Source organism: Herpailurus yagouaroundi, unplaced genomic scaffold (genome assembly GCF_014898765.1).
Source record: "Herpailurus yagouaroundi ecotype Mexico unplaced genomic scaffold, PumYag 142, whole genome shotgun sequence".
Taxonomy (NCBI): Eukaryota; Metazoa; Chordata; class Mammalia; order Carnivora; family Felidae; genus Herpailurus; species Herpailurus yagouaroundi.
Window position 1 is genome coordinate 47899638 of NW_024412397.1, and position 13805 is coordinate 47913442.

The following is a 13805-nucleotide window of genomic DNA, read 5'->3' on the forward strand; positions in this document are numbered from 1 at the left end:
ATCAATTTAAAAATATACTGGTATTTTTTTCTACCAGAATCCCTACTGTCCCACATCTTTGGTATCCTAAGTATCTTCTAACACAATGCTAATGTAGGTCTAACCAATAAACGTTTCCTAGAGAGCAATTTGGCTAAACCAATCAAGCTATTAGAATGTATAAATGTTTGACCAAGAAATTCTATTTCTAGGAATTTTTCCTAATAATCAGAGACAAATACCAAAAAATCTGCACACGATGATTTAGTTTTTCGTAAATATTTAAGCGAAAAAATTGAAAAAAACTTAAACATTGGAAACATGGGAGAACAGTTAGTATAGTACGATACACTCAGAAGACAGAATACAATGTAGTCATAAGAAATTAAGCCATAGAAGAATATTTATTGACATGGGAAAATGATAACAATATGCTTCTATATGAAATATTCAGGATACAAAACAGTATATACAGTTTAATACCATTTTTATGGAAAGAAAAATAGCCATATATACAAAACCATGCACAGGAAAAAAATAGAAGGATGTACATAGTAAATGTTAATAATGGTTATCTCTAGATAGTACAATTAGAGGTGATTATACAATTTTCTCAGTAAATTTCACCTGCCGCCAAACAGTATCTGCTTCATGCTATTCTTTCTTGGGTGTGATTAGCTTGATGTAACTCTTTTCAAACAGACTGCTTCATGATATGTACCTCCAAACCATACTGCTTTTCCACATAAAAAGTAGATGCTACTTGCTCTTACATAACTGGCATATGGAGAATATTTTTAACTAACACAATATACTACAAAATATGCCACAGCATAGATCTGGCTATAGAAAATTATTGTATGGAGAATCTGAAAATCCTCTACTAGAGAGAAATTTTAAATAGAGAAAAAGATGCTCTCATTAGCTAGGGGTCCACAATGGTTGGGTGTAAATAACTAAGGTTCCAGAATTAGAGACTTTGGGATCTCTTCTTCCCAGCTAACTGACTTTAGGCAAAGGAGATTAGGTTTTTTAGTCAGGAAAATGTGATTAATAATTTTATAGAAAGATGCAAAAATAAGATTTTTTTTAAATAAGGGAAAATGAGATCACAGATATTAAAGGTCTTCCATAAAGACCTAAACAACTGAGATGAACAGCAAGAAAGAAATTCACATTTGGTGTTACAGAAAAATTAATTCAATTTTTCTGCAGCACCAAATTCTTCCTATTTTATACCTTTGTTCACAGGTTAGAATGTGTTAAAATTGTGAAATTATTTTAGTGTTAATTAATGGTCTTCAACTTCTTTAGTTAACAGTTAATAACACTGGATATACTTTTCATGGAATCTGACCTAGGTGTTCTAAATATATATAGCATATCCTCCGATGACTGTTGATCACTGGCAACATCAGACATATTTACAACAAATATGACTTGGATTTTATTTCTCAGAATCCATCCTAGTGGAAAGCTATTTACTCAATTTTTATTAAAAACACCAAATAAGGTTGTTGGATCTTTTAAAGGTAAGACATCAAGAGAACAGAAAAGGCTATCTATCTGCGTCTGCTTTTCTGCAATGCTTTCCATAATGCAAGCACCATTCCAAGTTGCCTCCTAATTTCTGCCCCTTCCTTTGGAAGAGAATCTCGGGCAAATCTGCAATCAATTAATGACTCTCAATAATTGTTTGCAATCATATCTGAAGGGGAACAGTTAATGACTTACTGTTAGATCTCAAAGATAAATGTATTGTCTAGAGGTAAACAGCATAACTTGCAGATGAAAGGAACATAAAACATTGATCTTAAGGAAGATCTGGTAAGAATGGACAAGAGGGATTTTCTTTGTTTTCCCAACCAAAATGTTTGCTCCTTTTCGCCCCAAAGTCAAGGAGTTGAGAACGACAGCTGGAGCATACCTACATAACTATGCGATGATGCACTCCACCCCATACCAGTGTTGTTTTCCTACCTCTATCCTCTTCTAGAAAGGCCCCGTTAACTGCAGAAGAGCTTCTACAGTAGTCCTAATTCCTCAATGAAGATCACAAGAAAGGTACTCCCAGGATATGAAAAGACCCAAAACTTGAATATTACACTAACACGTTTCAGGGGCAAGAGACTACTGACACCCCATATCTACTGGTTTGCATTACAAGAATCAAAAAAAGTAAAAGCCAAAAAACCACATTTTGAAATTTCACAATCACCAATTTGCGACAGAAATCAAAGCATAACACTTGTGCTAACAAATATGTCAGATGAATTATCACTTCAGCACATAACTGCAGATGGATACTCCTGGATTTTTGCTTAATCATTACTCAGTGATGAACACTATGAAATGCAAGGTGACTTCCTATGAACCAAAATCACAAGAAGAAACTCTCCAAGATCAATCTGCAATGAGCTCCTATTCCAATAAGCCATAAAGAGCAGTAAAAGGCAATATTCATTTAACATTATGAGAATCCCGATGACAAGATATCAGGTATTTATATTCCTCTCGAGACATTTCTTCCCCACCTAACAAAGGCACTTGACATGTACTGAAATGGACAGTTAATTCAGGTACTGCCCTGGACAACTGTTACCTTCCTAAGATTAGATGAAGTGGCAATTAAGTTCAAATTAATTCTTCTGAAGCAGCCTGAAATACACATGAATATATCACAAATTCTCTATTTTTGGCAGATGATATAACCAAAGAAGAAAAGGTAACGTTGGTGTCCACAATGGATTGGCTGACTTGAGCAGTCCAGGATCCTCTCTGCACAATATTCCTTGATGACTGTGGAATTTGTGTATAATTATAGGCAAATTAACCTGTTGTATAATTTTAGGTATTAATGTTCACTCCTCTTCTTGTCTTTTTTTACTTTTTTGTTTTTTCCCAAAGCCTTAGATGATTCCTCCTAAAAAAGATATAAATCAATGTAGTATCTCCCAGTTTATATCAAGATACTGGCTTAGGAACCTTAAGTCTAATCATATAGAATAAACAGAATAGTGAAAATATAATTACTTCCATTGTACATCATCTTTCTGTTTTATGGGACATTTTTACTTATAGTCTATTTTAATATTTCCAAAATAATCAAGGATAGTCAAGGAAAACACTCATCTAACAGATTTATGTTTGAATCTATTTAATCTATTGTGCACTTTTCAAAGTTAAGGTAGAAAACTTTAAATAAAATAAACATGTTTATAAAATATGAAACAAAAAAATTCAAAGTTTAAGGGCAGACATCCAAATGCATGCCAGGGGAGAGGGAAGGGACTCTGACACTAACAGTGAATATCAGAATTTTACATATGTTTAATTTTTTTTTTTTAATGTTTATTTATTTTTGAGACACAGAGTACAAGTGGGGAGGGACACAGAGACAGGGAGACACAGAATCTGAAGGAGGTTCTAGGCTCTGAGCTGTCAGCACAGAGCCTGATGCGGGGGACCGTGAGATCATGACCTGAGCCAAAGTCGGACGCCTAACAGACTGAGCCACCCAGGCGCCCCGGAACTTCACATACGTTTAAAGAACAGCTAGTTCATAGCATTAGCTACACAACCTCCCCTGGCCTCAATTTAGGGACTGAAGAATAATTGGGTCTTAAAAGTTTTTATAAAATTCTGTATGAATTTATGAAATTAAGGCTCAAAGGGATGGAGTGATCTGCCCAAGGTTACACAACTAACTGGCCACACTGTTTTTACTAGAACCTAAGTCTACAATTTCCTAGTCCAAAGGTTTTCCCAGTGTACCACAAACACTCTGATTCATTCTTAATTTTCTGTCTGGGTTTGTTTTTTTTTTACTTTCACAGGCAATGGTGAGAAACTCTATATAGTATCAATAAGCACTCACCGGTGAATTTGTGTAGTTTCTCTCCACCAGTATGTTTCTGGCACAGTTGTTGATATGTTTAAAGCGATCTGGTCCTAGTAGAATTCCTCCGTACCAGCGTGATACTACCACCATGACATTTCTCACATTCAAAATCTGTTATTTTCAGAAGCATAATTAGATATACACATAGACATGTACAAATTCAAGTTCTAAACTGCACATACAATTTCCCTATGACTTGAATGGCAGAACCACCCGAGTGAGCAGAGTGAGATTCCTAAAATTCAGGCGACAGAATTTAGAAATCAAACACTGTGCTCCACAGTGTCCTCGAATTCCAAATTGTGGGGCAACTGGGAAGAATGAAGGGGAACTCATGCAGGTAGTGTCCCAGTTCTTCATGAATTCAACCAAAATAGCTCAGTTTAAGCAGTCTTTTGCCCCTAGGCCAAACAACAACCAAAACATGCTTCTGAACAAAACACTGGAAAGAACTCGGGCTGCATGGGTAACTGCTGGGGCCTACCAGCAAGGTCTTCCTCAGTTGGGTATCTGTCAAATGCTGTTCTTAACATGAAGCCCACCAGGCTACAGGCCTGACCACACAGAGTTCCTATCATGGAAATGGCCTGGTTAGAAAACAAACCTCCACATACGGAAACAGAAGAAACTATAACAACTACCTTAGGAAAAAAACCAATCTATTCTTAAAATTAACAGACAATTAAGATCAATGATCACCATACAGATGAAGAAAATCCAGCAGCATGAAAGAGAAAGGACAAGATAAACAAACTAAAATGGACCAGGAAAAATTTAAAGGGGGAGAACATCTAAAAAAAATCCTCTAATTACTATTCTCAGAGAAATTGCATTCATAAAGCCAAAACAATATATTATAAAAAAGGGCTCAAACCTCATGACCCCAAGGTCAAGAGTCACATGCTTTTCTGACTGAGCCAGTCAGATGCCCCAAGAAGAAAGAACTGTTAAAACTTAAATACATGATTGCTAAAAAAAAAATTTTAATTCAACAGAAATCTTAGAAGACAGGTAAGAAAATGTCTTAGAACATAAGGTGAGGAGATGGACAAGTTAATGAAAAAAGCAATATTCTGGGTCTATCCAGATGGTCCAATAATACCCAACTAACAAGAAATGCACAAAGACAGAACAGAGAAAATACAGGGACGACATTGTTGAAAAACAAAAGGGAGGTGCTTTTTTAGAGTTGAAGACAATCTTCTATCATTTATGACTGCCAGACCTTCCAAGCACAGCACTTGTTATTAACCTTGGGCTTTCTGCCCTGCATCAAGTGGTTAAACGTTTCTCTCAAGGTTTAAAAATTAACTACTAGTTATCCCAAATATATCTCATGTCATGTAGCCTAACTGATTTACTTATTCCTAAATGGGGCTCTGTTTCATTGAAAAATTTTATAGCTCAGAGAGCAGGATTACCAGGGTTTAACTTACACTTACCTCCATGAGATGGAGAAGACGCCCGCCAGCTGCTGTCTCCCCATCGTCCTCACAGTCCTGTAAGAAGGTCTGTTTATCCTCACAATATATTCTAGAAATACATATAACAGTGTTACACTTTGAAACTCCAAAATATTACACCTAAAAGTTACACCTACATACTTGTTGCAATCAATTTACTTCCAAAATCTGCATATTTGTCCAAAAAAAATTCTTCTTGAACTATATATTAGATACATTTTCTCTGATTTGTTATCCAGTACATTTTATTTTTTTTTATATTTGGGAAAGCTAGGAATCAAGGGCACCTCCCTTAAAGCAGAAATGCTATAATTATGGAAAGGTGAGTTTATACATCTGACACTTCATCTAATCTTGAAGCTATAAGGTTACAGAGAGTAGTCATTGAAAACCATTGATTGAGGGGCGCCTGGGTAGCGCAGTCGGTTAAGGGTCCGACTTCAGCCAGGTCACGATCTCGCAGTCCGGGAGTTCGAGCCCCGCGTCAGGCTCTGGGCTGAAGGCTCAGAGCCTGGAGCCTGTTTCCGATTCTGTGTCTCCCTCTCTCTCTGCCCCTCCCCCGTTCATGCTCTGTCTCTCTCTGTCCCACAAATAAATAAACGTTGAAAAAAAAAAAAGAAAACCATTGATTGAGAATATACTGTAGAGAAGTATGTAGGCACCATGAAATGATATAAAGAAATAAGTGACATACTTCAGTCTTCAAAGAGCCTTAGAGCTAGTGGAAGAGACAAAGAGTATATAAAAAAGATGGAGGTGATGGAATCAACATAAATTAACATTTTATACTTTCCTCACATCTTATTCTAGCCATCAAACATTTCTCTATCCTCCCCATTCTAAGAATTATAAGGTTTACCTTCTCTATAATTTTTCCCCTGGTTAATTATCAATATCTGAGATAAATCATGATATTTTTACCTATTTAAATTATCTAGAAAGTTTGCATTTGGAATAATAATTTGGGCTACATTGTAGCAGAATAAGCATGGCAAGTAAGGGTGAGATATAAAAAGAAAACAGTGACAGTTAAGGTATGCTGTCTACAGGATTTCTTAGGTCCCTACAGATGACACCATCTAGGACTAGGCAAACGCAGCAAAGATACTTTTCCAGCTGTGGCTATAAAAAAGCCAGATACTACCATATCTAATACCTAAGTCAATTATAGCAATCATATTCATATATTTATTACATATTCATATGTATTATAGCAATCATATTCATTCATTTATTCACCCATTCCTCCTTCAATCTATCTTTCCATTCATTGAGTCAATCAATATTTACTGTCCACCTACTATGACCAGGCTCTACTATTATTTAGAATTGACCTCATTCCAAGAGAACAAAGTTCGTGCTATTAGACAAAATTTTATATGGAAAATTTAAGGCAAAAAGGTGTCAGCAGTTGGTGTATATTAGGACTGTAATTATAACCTAACAGCATAATTTTATGGAACAAATGAAGAAAACTTGAGTTACAAATCAGTGCTGTTAGGTTTTTTAAAAATGAGAATACCAAGGACATTTTTACTTTTTCGGCACATGCCAGGAAGACGATAATGCAGTATCCCATAGCTGTGTATACCAGTAGCCTGAAGAGTGCCTCGTAACTCCAAAGCAGGAACACAGCCCCAGAACCAAGAAGTAACCTTAAAAGGATCCTAAGCATTCAAAATATACAACACAAAGTCCATATACGAGATAAAGGTTATTTACTTTACTTCCAGTGGGATCCTGCAAGACTCCACTTTGTACCTGGTTTAGTCTTAGGTGCCACACAATTCTGGCAAGCTAAGCTCTTTCATTCCCAAGTGTCAATTGTAACATAATGGAGCAAGGTGGAGTAAGCGTGTAAGTCGTGCTGATATCTGTGAGAATTGACAGCTGGTCTGATCACCCACTAACTTGCAAAAGTAAAAAAAATACTTCCAGGTACTTAAAAACAAAAATCTGGGGCCTGAAATAGAATATCTGGCATATTATTTAACTTTTTGATAACTTAAGATTAAAATTATATCCAGCTCATATAACTGATTGTTGAAGGTGCAGCCACAGAGCCATGTCGGAATAAAAGAGAGAGAAATCAGTTTATCAGACTCCACTTAACAACTTTGTGATCTTGAAAAAGCTAAACTTTTTGCAGGGGCAGAGTTCCTGAAATAATCAAAATTAACTTTCATAAACTATTTGGCACAGAGTAGGCACTCAATAAACACATGGGATGAATGAATGGCAATTAATACTTTTATAGCACATTCAAATCACCAAGAGCAAGCAGAGTCTAATCCCTTGTTTTTATATTGATGACCCTAACTCAAAACATCAAAATCCTGCCCAGGGATACTCTAGTAAGCAGGGAATCATATAACAAATAGTTTTTGGAAATTTTGGCACTTAAAGAAATGTGACTTAGTAATATAAAAAAACTCACCTATCCAAAGTGATGGATTGCTTTTTTTAATTTTCTGATTTTCAGATAGCCTAGATTTTACTAATATTCTCAATCACACTTTAAATTTGCACTAAATCTTGGGGCACCTGGGTGGTTCAGTCAGTTGGCATCTGACTTCGGCTCAGGTCATGATCTCATGGTTCGTGAGTTCAAGCCCCGCGTCGGGCTCTGTGCTGACAGCTAGGAGCCTGGAGCCTGCTTCAGATTCTGTGTCTCCCTCCCTCTCTGCCCTGCTCATGCTGTCTCTGTCTCTCAAAAAATGAATAAACATTAAAAAAAAAAAAAGTTTAAATTTGCACTAAATCTCTATGTTTATATTCTGATTCATTTCAGTCCCAAAATGTTAAGTCTATACTAATTTACGTATTCAGAAATATATTCTTCCTCTGTTTACTAACACTTCAGCAAACATTTGTATAAAACCTTAGTATTCAAAACTAAAAGGAATACAGCAAAAGAAACACACTTACTTCCCTGCCAATGAAAGCATACATTGGTTTAAAAGAAAAACTTGGGAAAAAATTTGGCACTATGTATCAAGAGTTTCGAAAATGTTCATACTTTGATGATTTTACTTCTGGAATATATTCTTTCTTCTTCAATTACACCCCCATTTCATTTCAAAAAATAATCTCAAGTAACCAGAACCTACTCCAAGTAAATAATCTAGAATGTATACAAAGATGTTCACAAGAATATTTTTTATAATAATGAAAAATATGAAAAACTAGAACAAAAAGAAAATAGCTAATTACGGTATACAGCCCGAAAGAAATAGTACACAGCCATTACAATAATGTCTATAAAGCAATTATAACAACATGGAAAAATGCTTTTGGTAAATTGTTTATTTCAAGTTATTTAAATTCTAGTTAGTTAACATAGATACTACGGCAATGCACTGAAAAAATAAAAGTTGCATAGAAGACAAGGAAAATGTATCGATACATTATCAAAATGTATCCAACTATTATCAGTTACATTTAATGGCAGAAAAACGCTGATTTTCCCTCCAATTCCTTTTCTTTTCTGCAGATTCCAAATATTCTATACGTGATTATTACTTTTATAATGAAAAAAACCCCACATAATAGTTGTTATTTTAAAAATGATGCATCAGTTTCCCCCATTTTTTACAAATTGAACATTCCTAAATTAGGTTTACTCACCGGTATGCATAGATGTTGTGGGTGGCACTAGCTATTTTCTTATTCTCATACAATTTGGCAAGAACCATCTTCACCTTAAAAACAGCAGTAATATAAATAAACCAATGTACACTTGTTATTTATTCCATAAATAAATGCTAGGAAAATATCTTAAAGCGTATTGATATAAATACTGTTGTACTGAAATAGTGATTTATAGAATTTACTACACTCTGAAAAAGCGATTTCCAAAGTTTTCTCCTCATTTAAAGAGTCTACTACACTCTGAAAAGGTCATTTCCAAAGTTTTCTCCTCATTTTAGAGGCAGAAACTGATACTCTCAATTGGTATAAAAAACTACAGACCTGATATATGTTTTTTCTTCAAAGGCACAGGTAAGGCTTTATTGGGCCTTATAGTTTAAGCTGAAGCAGGGCACAGTGCTGACAGAGAGTGGTCAGGCTGGCCTCCAGACCTGGTATTTTTGAGTACCAAATAGCAATAAATATTTAAGCACTAACTACGTTTAAAGTCCTTATAGATGAAATTGTCCCCCCTGTAAAGAATTTTAAACGTAAATATGACCATTTTTAAAAATGAACTCTGAAAGTTTATCACACTTATGTATCCAAATTGACAGGTACAACATGGTTATGTTCCAAATGTTGTAAGACCAAAGCTCTCTTGGAGTCCTATAAAGTTTACGGACAAGGTAACAAGAGCCAGATCTTGAAAGATAAGTAGCAATCTCTTTTGCACCAAAAGGGAAGAAAGGGGTGCAAGCAAGAAGAAGTCATTCCATTCAGAGGAAACTTCATGTGCAAATCTATCAGATTTAGCAAATAAAACATAAAGGATGCTCAGTTAAGTTGGAATTTCAGATAAACAACAAATAATTTTTTATTAGTAGTATGTCCCATACGATAGTGTTTATCTGAAATTCCAATTTAACTAGGCATCCTATATTTTATCTGGTAACCTTAGCAGGGACATAAAAGAGAAAGGTTCTGGAAACGACCAATAGTTTTATGTAGAAACTATTTAGAGTATGAATGACATGAAAGACAATGTATCAGGAATGATAAAGCTAGGGTCATATCGCAAAGGGCCCCATAGAAGAGTTTAGGTTTCTCCTTGTACACAACGGATATAAGCAAAGATTGGGGGTGGGGCCAGTGACACACAGTGAGATCTTTCAGAAAGGTAACTTGCTGGCAAAGAGTATGGAAGAAATACTGGAGGTAGGGAAGACTGAGCTGCAGCCAGGGAGATCAATTTGAATCGGAAACTATGTTACCTTGTGGTTATTACTTTTTAATCTTTCAGGTTCTCAGGTTCCTGATCAACAAAATAAAGCAGACACTGATCTTTAAGATTTATTTGAGTCTCACAATTATGATCCTGTAAGTCCAAGAGACTATAATCAGAAAAAGAAAGAGGATCCAGGATGAACAGATTCAGAACATAATGTCTAAGGAGGACCCTGGCAACAAGATTATGGGCAACAGCCAAGGACAAACTGCGGACAGAAAGAGCCAGAAACCTGAACCAAAAGCTGTTATCTTTTTTTTTTTTTTTTTTTTTTTTGGTGGGAGAGAGAGAGACAGAGCATGAACGGGGGAGGGGCAGAGAGAGAGGGAGACACAGAATCGGAAACAGGCTCCAGGCTCTGAGCCATCAGCCCAGAGCCTGACGCGGGGCTCGAACTCCCGGACCGCGAGATCGTGACCTGGCTGAAGTCGGACGCTTAACCGACTGCGCCACCCAGGCGCCCCCAAAAGCTGTTATCTTGACCACAAGTCAATGCAGAGGAGAGTGAAAGTGCAGCCTGGTACAAAGAACTGTACCCTGTAGTTCAGGGCTTCAGAAGGGCTTACAGTTGAGGAGCTATAGAGACCAAAGAGAAGAGACTAAGGATTCAAACCTATGCTAAGTTAATGAGACTTTTGTTGTTAATTTAACTTTCTAGGTAGTTACAGTTTGTGATTGAAAATTCTTCCATTTGGTATCCTTGAGTGGGAATCAGGTCACCTAAGATCAAGAGGCAGAAAGGAAAAGGAATTCAGGTCAGAAAGACTCTGCTCAGCCAGTCTGTCCACTGTCCTTTTCCCTGGGCATCAATGGAGCCGACTTGGTTTTGCAGAACTCCCACACAATAGGAAAAATAATTTTTTTAACAAGCTATTAAGCATCATAATTTTCCACACAATGCACTTTTCTTGTTTGGAAATCCATTAGAGGGTTAAGCCCTAATTTGTTAAAACTGAAACAAATCTTCCATGATTCACAGTAATTCCGGGGTAGGAAAATGAACAAATAATTTTCATCTTATGTGAAAATTAAACATAACAGCAAACATAATAGGAAAACCATTTACTTGAATTACTTTGGTAAAACAACATCAAAGTGAACTGGACATAGAAACTTTACCTGTTTAGGACAAACTACCGGAGCCAAGTGCGCCTGAAAAGTACTTCTTCGGTCTGTAATAGGAATGCCATGATCAATCGGAGGTAATTCTTCTATTTCTATAAATTTAAAGAATTACATTATTTTATTTTTAAAATTCTTACATTTGAATAATGAAAAATTGACAATGGTGTGAGCAGAGGGTGGGGAAGGGAGTTGGGAAAGAGATGTAAATCTTAGAGCAAATCAACCCAAATTACCCTTAATAGCTATCTATTAAAATTATAATTTTAAGTAAAAAGTGTTCAAATGTAAGTAAGATTAAACTACTTGACTTATAAATGATTTTCACCTGTCAAGGTCACCCAGTAGGTTGGGCCTCAAATCCTGGGATGTTATAGTAGTATAAATCGGTATAGTAGCTAAGTTTTAAGAGTATAAAAGGGTCCTAAGACCAAAAAGATTATCAGCTGCTAATATACCACAATTTATTTATCAATTCTGTTGATGGACTTCTGGGTTGGGAAACCTATGACTTTATTTCGTGTAGCTGTGATGAAATGTTTTCTGCTAATAAAACTGTTCCTTCTTCATAGGATTGAATATATCAATGATACACCAAATTGGTATTCCACAGAGTATCATTATTTCCAGTTATTCTGCCTCTTAAACAAGTTTAAGAACCACTAATTTGACCTTAACTCTGTTGAGAAACTTACCAACTATCCTGGCTGCTACATCTGCCTCATTTAGGATCTAAAGCTATTCAGGAAAAATAATTAAAATTGTCCTATTTCTATTCACTGATCTGTTGAATCTTACCCAGGTCAGCTTGCCTTACAATTGATGGACTACTTCAACTAACACATGTAAAAATATTTCTATACAGCTTTAAACAACAACTTGTCAAAACTTACTGCACTGGTGTGTGGCGGGGCTAGGTCAAGAAACCAGGTTTATGCAGGATGTTTTGCCTTCCTCCTGAGTGTGTCCTCTTCTTGAACAAACTGTGACCACTGTACCAGGGTAGCACTAAGGTCAACATGAACTGGACACTATTTATTGTTGACTATGATTTTTACTCTTGCTTTTACTTATTTATTTATTTTTTAACGTTTATTTATTTTTGAGACAGAGAGAGACAGAGCATGAACGGGGGAGGGTCAGAGAGAGGGAGACACAGAATCTGAAACAGGCTCCAGGCTCTGAGCTGTCAGCACAGAGCCCGACGCGGGGCTCGAACTCACGGACCGCGAGATCATGACCTGAGCCAAAGTCGGCCGCTCAACCAACTGAGCCACCCAGGCACCCCTACTCTTGCTTTTAATAGTGTATCCTGTTTCCTGAAAGAAATCTTATGCCAAATCCACAAATATATAAATGAATAAAATGTGAGACTGAGGTAGGGGTGGGAATCCTGGGTCTTTTCTCCCACTCTTTCTCTTCCTATTTATTTCCCTTCCTGGTCCTGAAACACCACACAAGAACTTTAAAGCTTCATAGTATTGTTTGAAAGCTATTGTATAATGCATAGTTCCCTCTGGCCTATCATGTTTTTGTAAAAGCCTTGAGAAAACTGATGCTACCATTCAAAATTTTAAGATACTAAAATAGAAGATATTTTCCAATGGCAACATACAGCTGATTGATTTATCGCATCAACCTATTCATAAGCTGAATACTATCTGATTATGGAACAAATCTACTTAAGCAAAAACTAAAATCTTAAAGGCATTTTACTAGCTTGAGTTCAGTGGTGTACGTTCAGCTATATTTATGAACACAGACTAAAAGTTAACTGAAACATCAGGAGACAGCTGAGGATTTCAAAATAGACATATAAAAACAGGATGTGAACTGAAAACATTAACAGAGCTTTTCTTAGTTTCAGTTTCTCCTATCATTAATTCAAAACTCTAGAAAGTCACACACACACAAAAAAAAAAACAGTGGGGGGAAGGAGAAATTTCTGTTTTTTCCTCATCATTCTGACAGACCTAGCAAACATCAAAATGGCCAGCAGGCAGGAAAAAAAAATCCCTCAATGCTCTGCAAATTAATAACTATTTCTTAACGTATGAGAGTTTACTATAGTTCTATACCATTTCAGAAACATCCCACACGCCTCAAAAGAAACTAGATGGTAATATACCTGTTTGATTTTCACTAATCTCAAAATCCAATGCTTTAACAGGATTTTCCGGTTGACATGCTAAAATGAGATCATCTTCACATTCTACATCTTCCTCTTCAGTTTTCTTCTTGATGTCAGGACCTATGTGGATATGAGACCTTATGAATGAACTTAGAGGACAGTAAGGAATTCCACTTAATAATTGGTTGGTCTTTGTCTAGGAAAATAAACAAAAGATGAGCCTGGAAGAGCTTATGATTCTGGAGAGCAAAGAAATGCTCAAAAAAAAAAAAAAAAAAAAAAAAAAAAAAA

At 36.1% G+C, this 13805-nt stretch overlaps 1 protein-coding gene across 6 annotated transcripts in view; it reads right to left on the reverse strand.

Annotated features, from left to right (window-relative positions):
* Positions 1-364: 364 nt before the first annotated feature.
* IMPACT (impact RWD domain protein) overlaps positions 365-13805 on the reverse strand; it is a 30529-nt gene continuing 17088 nt past the window's right edge. For 4 of the 6 annotated variants that reach the window (XM_040479197.1, XM_040479202.1, XM_040479201.1 and 1 more), the window contains exons 6-12: positions 13512-13634; positions 11381-11478; positions 8971-9044; positions 5323-5413; positions 4522-4539; positions 3857-3991; positions 365-2902 (exon numbers count right to left, since the gene is read on the reverse strand). In XM_040479197.1, the coding sequence (XP_040335131.1) occupies positions 2834-2902; positions 3857-3991; positions 4522-4539; positions 5323-5413; positions 8971-9044; positions 11381-11478; positions 13512-13634 (608 nt within the window). In that variant the 3' untranslated portion in view covers positions 365-2833. The remainder of the gene's footprint in view (positions 2903-3856; positions 3992-4521; positions 4540-5322; positions 5414-8970; positions 9045-11380; positions 11479-13511; positions 13635-13805) is intronic. The other 2 variants (XM_040479199.1, XM_040479198.1) reach the window with 2 other exon arrangements.